Raw genomic sequence first — 20000 nt, forward strand, 5'->3', positions numbered from 1 at the left:
AAAGAAAGAAAGAAAGAAAGAAAGAAAGAAAGAAAGAAAGAAAGAAAGAAAGAAAGAAAGAAAGAAAGAAAGAAAGAAAGAAGGACAGAAGGAAAGAAAAAGCATTTTGAGTATGAAGTGTGGCCGGGGCTGGAAAACAATGTTTTAATGAATCGCACGTCACTATAGGAGGAGGTGTGAATTAATTTATCTAAACTGCGACATGGTCATCTTGCGGAAATATTACCAATGATCCATCAGGTAATGTTTTCCTCTCTCTCTCTCTGTTGGTAAAGCGCTGTCAACAAATATTTTCCTTCATATCCCATAATGCACAGCACATCGGTCTATGGCAGCTGGATTACTCCAAAAGGTGCAGTACTTTTTTGAGGTTGGGTCTGTTTCAGTTCAAATCATATTCTTACTACAAACGAACCACTACAAATTTTGATTTTTTAATTTGTTTCAATGATAACCTATGAACAAAAGGTCAGCTACTGTGCTGTTAAAAAAACATCATACACACTTAGAAATCCAAGAGAAAACAAGTCCACATCATGACAAAGCAAATTGGAAATAAAAAAAAATGATGATAATGACCTCTTCGGGCTCTGGAAGTTTTTAAATAAGCAACATACAGTATATACTAGGCCTATATTTATTAAACACTATTCATAAGGTTATTCAGTTATTCCCTATGACCAATACATTTGTGTTGGAAACATCATAATGAGGTGAAAGCAATGTAAATGATTCATTAGATGAACTCTGCTGCCTCGTTAACATGGAGAATAATAGATTGAATTCTGGTCACTCTGTCTTTTTCCAGCATCTTTCTCTCTCACACACACACATACACATGCATACACGCACAATGCATCCATATTCATGTATGCGTGTACAGAGCTCACATTTAAGAATACACATGCTCATTTGCTCTAATTAATCAAAGAATCATTTAATTAATTGTATAGATTTGATCAAATCAAACAAAATGTGTGCTATATACTGTATGGTATAACATATGCTGTATTTGAACAGAACAACGGAATGAATCTATTGGAAACCTGCTTCCTAAAGCAGGTCGCACACCAGAAGCGCCGCTCGACGGCGTGCCGCGCAGCGCCATGCATTTAAGAATTTTAAACATAGGTTTCTATCAGGATACACACACCGGAGCCGCAAGTCAACTGCTGTCTGCTGCGCCCGGCCACGGCTCAGAGCACAGTTCATTTTTCAGCCGCGCCACAGAGCGCCATCTGACTAGTTTCATGTTAAGTATCATTCGAATGTGCGCGTCTGGTGTGTGATCCTTTAAACTGTCATGTGCGCGCCGTGTCGCGGTGCCGAGCGGCGCTTCTGGTGTGCGACCTGCTTAAGGTCAATTCTGAACAGTAAAGAATCAACTCTCCAGCGAATCAAACCTTAAAGGGATAGTTCACAGACAGACAAACTCCCCTTTACAGGATGTGTTTTCAAACCCCATGAATTATACTGTATTCAGACTACAACATATCTGGCAACATTTCGTTTTGGTGTTTAAGAGATAGTTCACCATACAATGAAAATCCTACAATTTACTCCCTTATTACTTGTTTCAAACCTTTATCAGGGTTTCTGCAGAAATCATAAGATCAAATTTTAGGACCTTTTTAAGACCATACGCTTATTTCATGCGGCCGCCATTTTAAAGAACCAAAGCGAGGCTGCGGTGGGAAGAAACCCGCAAGTGTAGGACCAGCACTGTAAACACTGCAGCAACATGCTGTGGACAACAAACCTCCAGCTGTTGCCGAGATTTCAAAATGCAGAAATGGTGTAAACATCACTTTAATATCATTCAGTAAGTTTAATTTAAACATTTAAAAGTAAATTAGGCATCAATTAGGCACAATCTCTGTAAGAGTAATATGCTCAAGTGTCCTCCAAGGCTTCAGTTCATGGCACCAGTTAAACACAACCCAAGCTCATTCTGAAAACGTAGTCCCGCGGACGTTTCTGGAGACAGCGGAATACGTCCCGGGGGCTACGTACGGCTGCATTAATTTTTTTCAAGCGAACGCTGCGTGGCGGTGTGACGCTGTTCCCTTTCGCGCTTGCCTTACCTCCTTGTGGAGGGCTTTCCCGCTGCAACCCGTTTGTCCACTCAGCTCACCGTGTACGTCGGCAGGCTCGATATGCAGAGTGGAGTCGACCACGGCGACCGGTTTTGAGTCCGGGGAAGAGTGGTTCCATCAATCAGGTAAGGCAAAAACAGAATCCCAAAAATTAAGTGAACGAGTTTCGTGACAGGGTAAGAACGCGGTGAAATCCGAAAACGCGGTAGAAAACAAAAAATAAAATAAAAAATAAATAAATAAAAAAATTAATCGGGGCTTTTAATTTTTTTTTGGACGGCTTTTGTAAACTGTTGCTCGGGTTTAGGGAAGTGGGCGGGCGGGCGGGTCGATCGGTAAAATTGGTTGTGTTCAGGGAAGGAGGAGGGTGGCCGATTGGCCGGTCGCGCAGTCAATCATCCGGTCAGTCGGACAGCTGCCTCCGGTGGGTTCACGCGAGAACAGCGCGGGCGCGAACCGCACTCACGAGAGGCATCTGAGGTGCGAAAAAGCACACAACAGCGGCCTCTTGTGGATTCGCAAAAACAAAAACTGCAGCCGTACGTAACCGCCAGGACGTATTCCGCGGTCTCCAGAAACGTCCGCATGTCAGTACATTTTGGGATAAGGTATTCCAAACTATTTCAGAATTATGTGAGATGTTCATTCCCAAATAGTCTACCCTAATATCTGTTTATTGAATGATGATTATGATCTAAACCTAAACACTTCACAACGCAGGATATTTCATACTGCACTAACTGCAGCCAAGAAGGTTATATTTAAAATATGGCATGAACCCTCATTCCCAGCAGATAAAAAGTGGCTTATTGAACTAAAAAGTATAGAACTGTTGGAACGTTTCACTGCAAGAATTAACAGAGCTAAACCCCATAATCAAAGCATGGTCTGATTTTATTGAGAAAATGTCTTATATAATAACTAATTAATTCTCACCCCAGAGCTTTTCTTTCTCTGTGTATTGTTATTTATTTATTATTTTATTGTCTTTATTTTACTGTTATTATTATTATTTGTATTTTCTTTATGTATTTTCATGTAATGCAAACCCTGTCTAGTATATAGTTGTTGCTAGCTATGTATGCTGGCTTTGTTCTGCAATAAATAAATAATCATAAAAAAGAAAAGAAAAAAAAGACCTGTGCAAAAATAACTAGGACCTAGAACAGCGAATTTAAGACTTTTTAGGACCCTGCGGAAACCCTGTTTTATAAAGTACTCATAAATAAAAAACACACAAAAGGAGATATTTTGTAGAAAGCTGAAAACCTGGCTTTCACAGCATCTGCTTTTCTTAAAATGGAAGTCAAGGGTTTTCAGCTTTCTTCAGAACGTCTTTTATGTTCATCAGAAGAAAGAAACTCATAAATGTTTGAAACCACTTGAGGGTACGCAAATAGTAAGCGATTTGTCATTTTTTTGGGGTGAACTATCCCTTTAAGTGAGCAACAATGGCATCAGGACAGAAGAATCAGTCAGTTTGTCTCATGTAGAGTCTGTCAGTAATACATAACAATCAATGCAGCCTCTGGGACGTCCTGACAGAAACACTAGCTTGTTTTTTTGTTTGACTACCATAACAGACACAAACATCACATCGTCTGAACCCAGCATTTCTTCCTACTTTGGAACACAAACTACAGACATTTTCCTCCTCTCGTTTTTCTTAATCTTTCCATACAATGAAAAGGAAAAAAAGACATTCTTTGTTGGATCTGTGGTTTTGTGAATGGCTATTAACATTAAAGAAAACCTTTCAATGCACAAAAGGTTCTAAGGAATGGAATAAAGATGCATTAGATTATAAAAAGGCTTGTCATCCTCAAAAAAAAAACTAACAAAAATACACTAAAAAGTTATTTTAGAATTTGAAAATAAATAGTTCCTCTGTGGCATCACTGAAAAGAAAACCCCCATATTTTGGCACCTTCATTTAGTAAAGTGATGTCAAGCTCCAAAATACAGCTCTAAAGCAGTGGTCCCCAAGCTTTTTATCAACGCGGACCAGTCAACGATTGTCAATTTTACAACGGACCGGTGTGGGCCGGGGGAGAGTGTGAGGGGGGGGTTGTCTTTACGTGAACACAGCTGCTGCGCTCGTGCATCCAGGTTAATCATGAACAACTCAGTGCATAGACCCTATCGCAGTCTGATTATGTTTCATTCAAGGTTTATATGCATCAAATACATAACATCTGTGCCAAACATTTCAATTGACGAACCTACCCTGCTGAAATATCCAGCTTAAACCAGCCTAGGCTGGTTGGCTGGTTTTAGCTGGTCAACCAGGCTGGTTTTAGAGGGGTTTTGGCCATTTCCAGGCTGGTTTCCAGCCATTTCCAGCCTGGTCTTAGCTGGTCAGGCTGGAAAATGACCAGCTAAATCCAGCTAAAACCAGCTTGACCAGCCTGGTTTAAGCTGGACATAGCTGGTTTTGGCTGGGCTCCCAGCCTGGCTAGGCTGGTCAAGCTGGTTTTAGCTGGTCATCTCCCAGCCTGACCAGCTAAGACCAGGCTGGAAATGGCTGGAAACCAGCCTGGAAATAGCCAAAACCCCTCTAAAACCAGCCTGGTCGACCAGCTAAAACCAGCCAACCAGCCTAGGCTGGTTTAAGCTGGATTTTTCAGCAGGGATTAACAATAATACAACCGTGCAGCCGAATTAAATGTATGCATTGGCATGTTATAGCCCTAATGAGTATGATTATGTGAAACTCCATATAGATACATATTGCAATGATTTCGGGTTCTTACTTAGCGATGCACAAAAACATATATGCACAATCCTTAAATGCTCTGCTGATTTGGACTCTATAATACCGGTTCTATAACTTTAAACTATCAACAACCACCGCTGAGCTATATTCCAGCGATCATTCTTCCCGCTCCATGGTGGATTTTGGCATAGTCCATTTCACGTGAGATGGCGGGGGTGAGTGGAAGAAACCAAGCCGCGGGGGGAATGTTTTCTACAGAAATAATTTATGATTTCTTATGTGGCCCGGTACCAAATGTTCCGGTGGTTGGGGACCACTGCTCTAAAATATGCTTCTGGAGTCATACAAGAGCTCTGTGTGATAAAACAAATCCATTGAAACTCTTATTTATTTGATTACCTTGTCAAATCCTATTTAAGTCAATGGAGGAAAAGGAGTAAGGGTACATTTACATGACAACAAAGTGCTAAAAGCTGAAAAAAAGTCTAGGAGATGATGATTTCATCAAAAAACTAAACTAAAATAAAAAAACATGGTGTGTTCCAATCATAAGTCACCCTCAGAATGGCACTTTGGAATAAAAACAATCATGGCTGCCATATTGAAGTGTCGTTCCAAACCAAAGTGCTCAAAAATGGCCACTTTGCAGGGCTGTTTGAAATGAAAGATTTTGAAAAGCACAATTGATGGACACTTCAGTCTTGGAGGGTGAATATTTACTAGGATTAGGGCATAGGGATGAGCCTTTAAAGATGGAACACAGTGAGAGTCCTCTAGTCCAGGGGTTCTTAAACTTTTCAGCCCGGGACCCCCAAAATAACAATGCCAATGACTCGCGACCCCCACTATTTTCATAAGTGGTTATAATCATACAAACGTTGCACACAACACTCACACAAACCAATCAGCCTATATAAACACAAGTATATTGACAACACAAAAAAGTGCAACAGTCCCATATCATTTATATTATTATTACTTTATATTAACTCATCTAATTAGACTGGTGGGCACAATATTTAAGTTACATCCCAAGTCTTTTCTTGGTTTAAATTTGGAGACTGCCACTTACACATCATCCTCCATGTTTAGTGTCCTGTATGTATTTTAAATGTACGCGAGTTCTGTAACGGTGTCAGAAAGTTTAGCTAGTGCTGTAAAATCTGGTGCACTGACGCTATTGCTTTGTCATTAATCTAATGTAAAAATCCTAAGAGTTGCAATCAATGTAAAAAAAAAAAATAATAATAATAAAAAAACAAAGGCTGATGGCTTTTTTTTTTGGATATTTAATTTTTATGTAGCTATTTTTTATCTTCTGTAGGTTATGGATTAACAATGGTAATCATAAAAGTTTATTCAAATTTATTAGATTTTTGTGAATCACCAAGCAACCCCCTCTCATTGTCCCGCGACCCCCCAGGGGGTCCCGACCCCTACTTTGAGAACCACTGCTCTAGTCTACCATTGTTGTTTTGGTTGTCAAGTAATAGCACATGGATAAAAGTTGTAATCTCTATTTTTTATGGTTTACATGGTGGTATTGTTTGAAAAAACCTAGACTTAAAAACCCTTTTCAAAAAGTTACCATTTCCAAGTCCCCAAAATGCTATTTTTATGGACAGAGCACGTAAAAAGTTTTCCACTTTTAGTTCAAAACTGTCATGTAAGTGCCCCGATATTCACTCTCTCACACAAAGCTAGCATACACCTTTGAAAGTCATCTCATGTGGTGCTTATTATTTGTCATTTTCTCGACTTTGACATCAAATCTATTCCTTAAGCATTGACTTTTTATGACAATCAATGACTGGTGGGTAATGAAGACCTCGAACTATCGTTATTTAGGTATACATACAAATAATAAACAGCCCTATGAAGATTGGTGGAGATTTTTGTCATCGTCCTGCAGTTTTTCTATGACAACATCAGTCTGTTTGACCCTCTGACTGTTGTAAACGACTCCAGAACCATCTGGACCATGTGCGGCATGTGCTTCATTCGCTTGTGTCACACGTGAGGAGAATGTGAAGAATGTATCAGCTATAAGACAAAAATATACTCCAATAATAATAATAATAATAATAATAATAATAATAGTAATAAAACGAAACCCCAATGGAACTAAACTAAAATCAAGCCATTCAACTTTAAAAACAAAGAGAGAAAAAAATGCATCGTTTGTGCTTTAACGACTTAATCTAAAACGACAGTTTCTTTTTTTTTTTTTCGTTTTTAAGTCTCTTTAAAAAATAAAAGACATGCATATGTTATTCAGCAATCAGGACTTGCTCCGTTCCAACATTTGCTCTCAGGGAGAGATCGCAGCATAGATATGCCATTCATGCCTGATAGTTTACATACATCGTGACGCGGTTTGAAATTACGAAAGAAATATGTTGCGTATTACGTCAGAAATACGTCTTCTTGGCAGATCAGTTCAAATCCGTTGGGTTTCCCGATGAAGGATTCCTCTGGAAGGGTCTCAATATAAAAATAGACTGAACAGACCCCTGGTATTGGTTTTTCCATTCAGTTGTATTGTTTCTTCTTCAGTGTGTCCAGCGATAAACAGGACAGACTGGAAATATGGCTCTTCGAACAGACAACAAAGAAGTCTAAGATTCATTCCAGTGAGAGATTGCTTGGATAGTATTTCTGTTTGTATTAATTAAACGATTTTTACTTAGTATAATATATCCACATGCTTAATCTTGTGTACGGCCCTTTTGATAATCCAAAAAAAAGTACATTTTCAATATCCAGTTTCGTCTGCCGTGATATAATTGGAATTGCTTGGAACAACAGTTGACGTAATCCTTAAGATATCATTGTTGTAGAAAAAAAAAAAAGGGTACAAACATCCAAGCTTGTTAGGCTCCCTTGGCCTCCATGGTGTCTTTGGATAAGTAAACCACCCAGTACACCATGTTAAACGCCCCGAAGGACACTGGGAATAAAATGCGTGCATATTCGTCGATCTTGCTGGCTCCTCCAGTGGCAGGGGCGGCAGGCTGAGGTTGAGCCTTTGCTTCTTTCTTTTTGATATTCTCTAATTTAGGCCCGAGGAGGTGGTGAAGAGGGGCGGAGCCTGCGGGGGTCGTCCCGGGCGATGGTTTGTCAGGAACTGTGGGTGTAGAGGGTGGAGCCGGAGGCGTGGTCTTTGAGGCAGAGGAGGAGGAAGCGGCTGCATTCGATTGGCTGGCGGAACTGGGGCTAAGACGCGATTGGCTGGAGAAACTGCTGGTACCTTCTGAGGTGGAAGATGATTGGCTGGTCAGAGTTGGTTTGGACGAGGATGCGCCGCTTTTGCTTGGGGCTTCGGTTCTTTGGGTTTTCTTGGACTCTGCTTGAGGCTGAATGTTGGAGTTGACACGTTTCCGCAGGTTGCCGTTGGTGTCCGAGTTTTGCTGTTGGGTAGAAGAGAAAAAAAAAACATTAATGTAGTGCACAAAAGCAAATCAAAGATCACTATTACTGTCAGCATAATGCATCTAAAGTTGCAATGGGCGGCACAGTGGCTCAGTGGTTAGCTTCACAGCAAGAAGGTTGCCTGTTCGAATCTCGGCTGGACCGTATGGCATTTCTGTTGGCAATTCCGGGTGCTCTGGTTTCCCCCACAGTCCAAAGACATGCAGTGTAGATGAATTGGATGAACCTATTTGGCTGTAGTGTATGATATATGTGTGTGTATGAGTGTGTATGGGTGTTTCCCAGTACTGTGTTGCGGCTGGAAGGACATCACCTGTGTAAAACATATGCTGGAATAGTTGGTGGTTTATTCCGCTGTGTGGACCTCCGAAATACAGACATCCCAAGTTGGGAAAAGTCATTTCCGGCAGGGGGACATAGATAATTTGACGGAAATTGGGGGCAGGGAGGGAAGGTGGTCTTACGGAACGTATCTGAAGAGTGGGGCTTGGGGGGTTTGAGGTGCGCAACGTATTTGAAGAGAGAGAGGGGTGGTAGGGGGGTTTCCAGGAGATTATCATTTGTTTTTGGGCATCCAGGAGTCTCTATGCATATGCATATACTTTCGGGAGACTTGGGATGTCTGGAAATAGAGACTAAGCCAAAGCAAAGTTGAAGTTCCAATAAAAATAATTAGTTACCTAATGCCGATTTAAGACTGCATGATTTTAGCCACGATTTTGACTTGCCTACAGGTTTTGAGAAATTTCTGACAATACCTGAAATCACAGATAAATCGGTGCTTGTTCACGTGACAATCACATAGTGTAAACTATCAAAGATACGAATCGCCAATGAGTTGCCGATGCCTGTCAGATATTTGGCGTGCTAAACATCTGAAGCTGTCGGCGATTCAAATCCTGCCTTGTGAAATGAGTTATGACTAATAATAATATCAGAGATCAACTACAGCCAATGAGAGAGCAGCATTCACTAGCGTGGTTACCTGCAGGCCAGCGGGAGGCTGAGGGAGAAGTCAAAAGCGCTCATTTTCAGATTATTTGGACCCAAGAAATGGAAGAAAAAAAAAAATTAAAACTGCTTTTATTCTAGCCGAAATAAAACAAAAAAGACTTTCTCCAAAATAAATAACATTATAGGACATACTGTGAAAAATTCCTTGCTCTGTTAAACATTATTTAGAAAAGATTTGAAAAAGAATAAAAGGAGGCCTAATCATTTTGAATGTTCTTTCTTTTAACTACTCTCTAAATGCTCTTCATGTTAGAATGTATGTCCATGAGCTGAAACAAGGCTCCCTGTGATTAAATGTCCCATTAGTGTGCACAAAAGTTATAGGGACACTTTCCAAACCAAACATAACAAACCGAACCGAGACCGTGACCCCTAAAACTGAACCGTGAGAAGTCTGTTTTGTTGCACCCCTAGTTATCTACAAGTATACTGCATGTATTACAAAATATCAGAGAAAATATGATAAACAGTTCCCTTTGTTGGACTCCAGCAACTCTGGATGAAGGAAAAAAAATTGGCTACTTTTAATTTCTCTTGGGTGCGTTTTGAGTTCTGGGATATTTTCTAGGATCTGGCAACCCAGTTTACAGTACATTTTGAACTTGAAGTGATTGATGACAGCAGCTTTAAAAGATAATAAATAATAACAGCTTTAATAACAAAATAAGTTAATAATAACTTATAATAATAACAAAATAAATCTACTAAAACATAATGTAACATGAATTTCAGTTCAAAATAATAGTTTCACAACATTCTCTGACAGAGCGCATTCACAAACATTTCACCGCAGCCCAAACAACGAAGCCTTTCTTTTGCATGAATAAAATATCTGTTGATGGCCTTTAAATGAGCCGTGAGTTTGCGAGCGGAGAGCGTCATGCTGTGAGCACGTGTCTGAACAGACGTCACCATCGCTGAGCTTTTCAGATCAGATGGAGTGCTGTCTGTGGGAGTGTGTGTGTGTGTGTGTGTGTGGAGGAGGAGGAGCTTTTCTAGAAACAGCTTTTTACACATAAACAACAAGGACAAGAGGACAAGTCTATCATGTATTCGTCAAAGTAGAGCATCACCAGTCAACTTTGACCTTGATGAGCATTTTTAGGTCCCCATGTGGAAAACAACTCATAAATCACAGCAGATGAAGCATTTTGAAAATGTCAGCATGCAGATCATCTCTTTCGAGGGTTGGTTTAGGTGTAGGGCAGAGTAAAACCAGTACATTTATGGGAAGTCCCCATAAAGATAGCTGTACAAGTGTGTGTATAAGTAATAATGGTTTATGAGGACACAAATTTGTATTATGACATTAGCTATGATTCCATCTAAAAATGCGAAAGAACTTTATGCTTAAAACTGGGTTATCGCATAAAAGACGTGCAAATTAAGCAGTGTTTCCATCCAACAAGTCAAAGCGAACAAAATCGTCACTTCCTGATTAACTGGCGCCGAATATAAACAGTAAAAGCTGAAACTGCTGCAGTAGGAGAAGCTGCGTCAATCTTTACTTCATCTAATAAATGACTTGCGCCTCAGAAGGCAATCCTGACACTGAACACGTGGTGGCGTTTGAAGGTGCCAGATGCGGAGCACAGACGCTCTTGATTCTGCAGGTCATTAATAATTTAACAACACTGATACTGAAACAGTAAAGCATTTTAGAATGGCCAAAACAAAATTACAGATGTTTTACGGTGTGTTCAGTCTGACGGTTTGTCCATTCAAACACATTTTAATCATCAAATGCTCTTATAACAAAATCACATGACTTTTTTAAATACGCATGCTGGAGTTTTATGCGGTAAAAGTGTTTCCATCGCAGTTTATGCGCATCTTTTCTTTTCGAATAAAAAGTTTATCCTACTCAGTTATGTGCATACATTTTTTATGTGCATTTTCTAAATTTATGCGCATCTTGGCGTTTCAATCAACCAGTTTTTTTTATGCGCACATGCAAAATGCACATAAAAATAGGCGGAAGGAGTCATAGCTATTGATTTGACTTGGGTATAAATGTTAATGTGGTTTATGAGGACTTTCCATGTGTCCTCATAATTCAAAACACTTTAAAAATGCTTTTGATATTTAAAAAAAAATGCCATTAGGGGTGGGGTAAGGCCATATAATGTTTGTGTGTGTGTGTGTGTGTGCGTTGGGAAAAGATTACTCATGATTAATTGCATCCAAAATAAAATTGTGTTTTGACATAATATATATGCAAGCAGTGTGTATATATAGTTCACTGTAGTCTAATACATGTATGGACCCCTTAATATGGACCAAAATCCCTAAGGAATATTTCGTATTTCGCCGGTATATATATATATATATATATATATATATATATATATATATATATATATATATATATATATAGTATAAAATACATAAAGACTATAAAGACTCCGCATAAACCACCATAATGTGTGAATGCGTGCATGAGTGTTTATGAATGATATCATTGAGGGAGATTGTAAAGGGATTGTGAGTTCCTGTTTTTGAGTGTATTTTGATGAGTTTTCCATCCCAGTAATGATAACTGAAACACATTAGCTGAAACTCTCTGTCTTCTGTAATTACACCAATATGGAAAACATTAACAAACATTTTCTCTGGATTTATGATATACAGTACAGCTATGCGTGTTTGAGTAAAACAAATATGACATTATATGACAATATTTCTTTATGAAATTACAAAAAAGCTGGCATGTTTTCAAAGCCTTATAGAATTCTTATACATAGAAATATATGCAAATTACACACGGGCCCCCTGGTTTCCTCCCACCGTCCAAAAACATGCAATTTAAGTTAATTGACTAATCCAGATCAGCACCATAGACATGCTAGTAAGCAGTTATCTCTTAAGAGCAATCACTATCTGTTTATTACAGGGGGAGAGTTCTCGAGATCTACCCAAGCTCAAACTCCCCTCTCGCCTTGCAAACAGGAGGGAGCCCTGGGCTCGAGAAACTTATAAGCTCTGAGCTCTCTTCTCGGGACAGCATGCCAAACAAGCTTTATAATCAATCATAAGCTAAATGTAAACTCGGAGAGATTTGTGAGGAGTACTATATATATATATATATATATATATATATATATATATATATATATATATATATATATATATATATATATATATATATATATATATATACTGAGCACTGTATACCAGGATCCACACAATTCCTTCATGTTGTCCCAACCATACCTGCAAACCCTCTCGTTTTTTTCTGGGATTCTCCTATATTTTGCAATCGTTATCATCCCGTATAGGTTTCCCATATTTTTTTATCTTTCTATGAAGATAACTACAGAGCTGGACTCTTTCCTGACTTTTTCCAAACTAGAGGTGTGAAAACACTCTGCTGAAACAGGCTGGTTTCGTGGCCCTTTAATAACTGTGATGGTTGGGTTAAGGGTTGGGGTAGGTGTAGATGGGGGGAATCCCTTATTTTCACATCCCAATGTTGACAGGTATGGTCACAACACAAATAAATTTAATTTGCCTAATTGTTTTTACAAGTTTAAATGGATTGAACATAACAATTAAGCCGTACCAAAAACAGCGAAGAATTGTGTTGATTTAGCTTATTTTAAATAAGTAGTTAATATATATCCACACATTCTGCTGTCCTACTATACGTATTTAAATTAAGCAATGTGAAGGGTCAGTTTACATCTATTTTTGTCCCTTAAAAGCAAACTTTAGCCTATTCTGTACCTTTATAAATGCTAAATTACCTCTAACCTATTATTGTCATAAACTTTGCATGTTTGGAGCTAATTTGCACTGGTTTTATGCACAAAAACCTTCCACTCTCATGGGTGCTTTCATGGGCTTGTGCTCTCATACTAATTTGCCCTGTTTAGTAAATGTGGCATAATCAGCCCATAAAACATCAACAGAAAAGACAGAGCTGAACATTTGTGTTTGCATATGAATATAAATCGCACAAAATCAGTAATATAAAGATGATAGTTGTGTTTGATTGCACATTGAGTGTCCTTTTATACATTAGATTAACATGTAAGCTGATTTATAAGTGATATGAGATCTTCTTTGTCTCTCTGGACCTGGTGGCCCCGTTTCAACCGGATATTTTTCACCGTTTCCTCTGAGGAACGAACAGTTGGCAAAGTGTAATTGGTGTCTCGTGGTGTGTGGAAAATATGTTAGCGCAAGCTGTGAGGAGAGATATAAAGGATCTGTCAATAGAGAGAGAGCTCTCTGTGACAAATATTTAACTGAAATAACATCAAATATTTAGTGGCACACTATAATTAATTAAATAAAATGCATTGAAACATCTTACAATAATCAGAAAACATGAGTTTTAAATTGCAATTGTTGAATTGAAATTGAAATTTACAGTCGTTAATTAAATACTGTAAGTTACACAACATTATATGGATAAATAAATAATGTTCTTTGTATTGTTTTGCCACACAAATATTTGAAATATCTTTGAAATCATGATACATTAACTTTAACAGGATAAATATGTAATATATATATACACATTTATATGTTTTGAAATATGATGAAATGAATGAATGAACTAATGAATAGTTTTCTTACCCTATTGACAGATATTTATTTATTTTATTAGTTTAGACACAAACCAACTTCATTTTGACCAACATTTTGACGTTATTTCACTTATGTTTGTTTGTGTGTATGTGCAAATATATATATACAGTTCTGTCTCATTCTCGAATCTAATTGGCTGATAGCCGTGCAATATTCTGCAATAACAGCACTCTTACAGCCTCTTTGCTTTTGTGTATTACTCCGCCCACATAGAGTGACAGCAGACCAAGAAACTCACTACAGTTTGAGGAATATTGCAGCTGTTGGACAACATAATGTACTTTTGAGGCTTTCAGGCGAGAATGTAGATTAGACGCAACTATGCAGTTTATTTATAAGGATGGTGCCTATTTTAAATATTTATAATTTCGATCGGCGGACATCAGCCCTTTATACTAAGCAGAGCAAAGAAGGTTTTGCCACAAGATGGCAACAAAGACCACATAATAAGCCCTTAAGCCCCATTCACACGGGGCGTCAGCATCAAAGCTTCCCATTCACTTTGAATGGGTGACGTCAGGCGTTGCCGAACAGCAGTGTGGATCCATCAGCGCAGCTTCAGAGTCGTTGCTCGCTGCAGAAGTTGGACTAGCTCAACTTTTTAAGCGGCAACGAAAGCGTCAGCCAATCAGATCGCTGTATGCAAATACACCAGCTAGACAGTGGCCTATTGCTGACTGAATTTCATTGGCTGACGCTTCTATGACGATCGTTTCAGCCCCAACTACAGACATGCCTTCAGTTAAGCGTTGACGCTGAAGCCCTGTGTGAATGGGGCGTTAGGAGAGAAAAACTCAGTGGCTGCATCTGAAATCGCATACTTCCATACTACACAGTTTGCTATAATCAGTATGTGAGCCGAGTAGTATGTCCGAATTCATAGATTTCAAAAGTCAGTATGCGAGAAGTACACGGATGACTTACTACTTCCAGTGAGATTCTGAAGAGCGCATCCCATAAACACTGCGCTATCCCATGATGCCTGGGAGAGAATTCATGAATGTTCTTCATGAAAATGGTGGATGTAGTACATCCGAATTCCATTCATACTTCTTACATTAATACTGTAGAACTTACTTTTCTAAAGGCCGAGTAGTACGCTTAAATTCAAATGCAGTACATACTAAGTAGTAAGTGGTTTCGGACGCAGCCAGTGTTTTCTTTTTGTATTTCAAACTACAAAAGCTGATAAAATCATTATAAAACAGGTGACATTTCAAATCGATTTCTCTCTTTTGTATATTGTAGTGCTGTATTTTTGCCATAGTAATCTAGTAGTGTCTGCTTTGCTTTGGCTTTTCCTGCTTTAATTATTGTGATTTCCCGATTGCAAGTACTGCAAAATCTCTGTGGACTGATTCAGCCTTATAATCTTACAATGTGAGCAAAATCACCTGTTCTGTCATCACTTTAGACATTATGCTAGAGAATCTTTTAAATACCAAGTGACGTGTTTTTAAGCAAATGGTTTCTGCTGTTCTGACCATCAGCTGCAGATGTGAATGAATGGCTAAAGAAAGTAGTTCCTCATACAAAAGGATTTTTGAGACTCTCCGTGTTTGATTTTCTTTTTTATATACATGATTATGTCATCGAATTGTTGTATAAATGCAATATCACACTCGTAGCAATGCGATATGGCTGTATTTTGTCACTGGTGGAACACTAAGGCAACACACGCCTCCCACCAGTGCCGATATACAGCCACATCACACTGATATTATATTAAATAATCCTTGAAATCAAGATACATTTACTTTAGAAGAAAGATAATTTAATGAATACATTAATATTTTTGTAAATAAATGATTTTTTTTTACAGTTTTTTAACAGATTAAATGTACATTTTCTTATTTTAACAATTATTACTTAACTTATTGTTACTAGTTATTTTTAACTTAATTTTTTTTTTTTTTTGAAGTTTAGGTCATTCAAAATTTTAGTCTTGATTTATGATTTGTTTACATATTTGTACGAGAAAAAAAAACTTAAAAAACAAAAAAAAAACAAACAAAAAAAACAGGCTGCATCTGAAACCGTCTGCTTAGTACGTACTGCATTTGAATTTAAACGTACTACTCGGCCGTTAGAAAAGTACGTTCTATACAGTATGAATGTGAAAAGTATGAATGGAATTCGGACGTACTACATCCGCCATTTTGACATAGTCACGTGACGTACCTGCGTAATTTGCGTAGCTTTACTCCCATTCATGAATTCGCTCACGGGGCATCATGGGATATCGCAGCATGCATGGGATGCACACTGCAGAATCTCGCCGGAAGTAGTTAGTCATCCGGGTACTTCTCGCATACTGTTTTTCGAATTCTATGAATTCGGACATACTACTTGGCTCATATACTGATTTTAGCATACTATGCAGTATGGAAGTATGCGGTTTCGGACGCAGCCACAGTTCCCAGAGCCTCACGGAATATCAAAGTGTCCGCAGGTTGAACAGATGAAATCTTAACAGATGTTGTAATCGGAAACAAGGATTGAGAAGGATTGAGTCCATAAAGCTGAGTTTACATCATATCCCAGATCATTTGTATCTTCTGCCTGCTTTCTCGCTCTCAGCTCTCTGTCTGTCCAGCAAAATAACATTTTCTCTTCCGTTTTTTTTCCCGGAACAGGGAAACCTATTAAAGGCAGCTCATTAATCCGTGGCTGTTCTCCGGTCAGCAAGCACACACAGGCTTAAATTGCTCCATATTGGGATTTTCTCTTAATGTCCTTTAATGGGTTCAGATCAAGCATATAAAAACACAAGAGGGAATTCACTGGGAATGAATTGCGCTTGTTGATGGTGCCATTTATTTGCAAGCTGCAAGACCAGTAAGGGGGCATTCGCATAGAACACATTTATCTATTCCAGTGGGGTACCTTTCCACTGTTTTTCTAAGCTAAAATTTGGACAAAAAAAAAAATAAATAAAAATAAAATAAAATAAATATATATATATATATATATATATATATATATGTATGACCCTTACGTTTGCATCTCTCATCATTTGCAGCACCTCACGCTGCATTTTAAAGAAGCTAAAACAACACTTAATGCAATGCAATTTAGGTCAATTAAACATTTACACTCATCACTCAACAATGTCAGCTCCAAAGCAGTGGACCAATCAGAATAAAGGTTATTGCACACTGAATTCGAAATTTTCATCCATAATTTTAACACGTAAAACAAATTTAATTTGACCTTATGTTATATCAATTGGATTGACACACTGTCTGCGACACTTCCATTTGTCATAACTGTGAATGCTAGACACCGAAGATAATGGTGTTACACGATTGGCTGAGTGACCTCCTGGAATCCACATTAGCTGTTATTTAGTTTTCTCCAAAAGCAAATAATACACAACTTTTCATCTCCAGTATGTACACTCACCAGCCACTTTATTGGGTACACCTGTCCAACAGCTTGTTAGCGCAAATTTTTAATCAGCCAATCACATGGCAGCAACCGGTCAAAACGATCTGCTGCAGTTAAAATCGAGCATCAGAATGGGGAAGAAAGGGGATTTAAGTGACTTTGAACGTGGCATGGTTGTTGGTGCCAGACAGGCTGGTCTGAGTATTTCAGAAACTGTTGATGAACTGGGATTTTCACACACAACAATCTGTAGGGTTTACAGAGAATAGTCTAAAAAAGAGACAATATCCATTGTAGCAACAGTTCTGTGGGCGCAAATGCCTTGTTGACGCCAGAGAATAACCCCTTGTTACAACTGAGGTCTGCAGAAGAGCATCTCTGAATGCACAACACGTCCAACCTTGAGGCAGATGGGCTACAGCAGCAGAAGACCACACTGGGTGCCACTCCTGTCAGCTAAGAACAGAAATCTGAGGCTACAATTGGCACAGACCCACCAAAATTGGACAATAGAAGATTGGAAAAATGTTGCCTGATCTAATGGGTCACGATAACATTCAGATGGTAGGGTCAGAATTTGGCATCAACAACATAAAAGCATGGATCCATCCTGCCTTGTATCAATGGTTTAGGCTTGTGGTGGTGGTGCTATGGTGTGGGGGATATTTTATTGGCACACTTTGGGCCAATTAGTACCAATTGAGCATCGTGTCAATGCCACAACCTACCTAAAGTATAATTGCTGACCATGTCCATCCCTTTATGACCACAGTGAACCCATCTTCTGATGAATACTTCTAGCAGGATAACACGCCGTGTCATAATGCGCGAATAATCTCAGACTGATTTCTTGAACATGACAATGAGTTCACTGTACTCAATTGGCCTCGACAGTCACTTGATCTCAATCCAATAGAGCAGCTTTGGGATGTGGTGGAATGGGAGATTCACATCATAGATAAGCAGCCAAGAAATCTGCAGCACATGCATGATGCTATCATCTCAATATGGACCAAAATCTCTGAGGAATATTTCCAGTACCTTGTTAAATCTATGCCATGAAAGATTAAGGCAGTTCTGAAAGCAAAAGGGGGTCTGACCCGGTACTAGTAAGGTGTACCTAATAAAGTGGCCGGTGAGTGTATAGTATTGTAGTTATGAGAAAAGCTCTGCTACCTGTGCGTTGAACAGTTTCGTCACACTAATTCTAGCAAATCGGAATTAAAAATCTCAACATAGCATGGAATGAGATGCAGAGGCGTAAAGTACTTGATTACTGTACTTCAGCATTGTTTTTGTGGATTTGTACATTACTTGAGTACAATTAAATAATTTTAACGAAAAAATAAGCAAACAAAAAAAACTTTAATCTTTTTACACATTTATTTACCATCAAAAAGTAGTTGTTTTTGGAGATCACTTTATTCTATTTTCTTTTGCTAATAGCAAAAGAATTAAATAGTGTTTATGCACAGTTTTATTTAAATGTGAGTAGTTGAAAAAAATAAATAAATCAGTGATTAGTGATCAGTGAATCATTTAAATAATATTTTCCAGTTCCCTGTTTTATATGTATTTTTAAAATCAATTCAAGAGTTCACACTTAGCTGATGATTTATAAAAGCTTGTTTGGCATGCTGTCCCGGGAGAGAGCCCCGAGCTCAAGGGCTTCTCGAGCCCGGGGCTTCCTCCCGTTGGCAGAGGGAGAGGGGAGCCTGAGCTCGGTGGATCTCAGAACTCCCCTGCTGCGGTAGCTAACGGAACACGAGGGGTTAGATAAAAGCTTGATTGTTATGTATGCTGAATGTCTTTGGATGGTGGGAGGAAACCGGAGAACCCGGGGAAAACCCACGCGGACACGGGGAGAACATACAAACTCCTCACAGAAACACCCACTGGTCCTGTGGAACCAGGGCTGGCAGTGTTCTTGCTGTGGGGCTCACAGTGCTAACCACTGGACCACCGTGCCGCCCAATCAGAGGTAAAGGAGGAGAAAAGGGGAGGAGAGGGGTTTCTTCCAAACGAAGATGAAGTGAACTGAAAACTGTGACTATTTATAGTAGCTTAGGGCTCGTATGATTGAAAGATATTGATTAGCAAATGCAAGACCGGCCGTGATAAATCATAAGTACGTGATCCTCCCGAAATTAGTTTATGAATAAACTTCACTTAAATGCAGTATTGATGAGCATACAGTTGAAATCAGTAGCCCCCCTGAATTATTAGAACCCCTGTTTATTTTTTTCCCCAATTTCTGTTCAACAGAGAGTAGATTACTTCAACACATTTCTAAACATTATAGTTTTAATAACTCATCTCTAATAACTGATTTGTTTTATCTTTGCTATGATGAAGGTAATTAATATTTTACTAGACATTTTTCAAGACACTTCTATACAGCTTAAAGTGACTTTTAAAGGCTTAACTGGTTTAATTAGGGTAACTAGGCAGGTTAGGGTAATTAGGCAAGTTATTGTATAATGATGGTTTGTTCTGTAGACTATCGAAAAAAAAAAGTTAGATTAAAGGGGCTAATAATTTTGTCCTTAAAATGGTGTTTAAAAAATTAAAAACTGCTTTTATTCTAGCCGAAATAAAACAAATATGACTTTCTCCAGAAGAAAAAACATTATCAGACATGCTGTGAAAATTTCCTTGCTCTGTTAAATATAATATGGGAAATATAAAAAAAAAGCAGCAAAAATTCAAAGGGGGGGCTAATAATTCTGACTTCAACTGTACATAAGAAATATTTC

General features: G+C 38.5%; 2 protein-coding genes across 2 annotated transcripts in view; both read right to left on the bottom strand.

Annotated features, from left to right (window-relative positions):
• Window positions 1-19207, bottom strand: part of guf1 (GTP binding elongation factor GUF1) — a 365280-nt gene extending 346073 nt beyond the window's left edge. The window contains exon 1 of the mRNA XM_073922461.1: window positions 19188-19207. The gene's annotated coding sequence lies outside the window, so the exon portion shown is untranslated. The remainder of the gene's footprint in view (window positions 1-19187) is intronic.
• Window positions 7030-20000, bottom strand: part of gabra4 (gamma-aminobutyric acid type A receptor subunit alpha4) — a 75946-nt gene continuing 62975 nt past the window's right edge. The window contains 1 exon segment of the mRNA NM_001017822.1: window positions 7030-8222. Coding sequence (NP_001017822.1) covers window positions 7686-8222 — 537 coding nt within the window. The 3' untranslated portion in view covers window positions 7030-7685.

Source organism: Danio rerio, chromosome 14, assembly GCF_049306965.1.
Source record: "Danio rerio strain Tuebingen ecotype United States chromosome 14, GRCz12tu, whole genome shotgun sequence".
NCBI classification, from domain to species: Eukaryota; Metazoa; Chordata; class Actinopteri; order Cypriniformes; family Danionidae; genus Danio; species Danio rerio.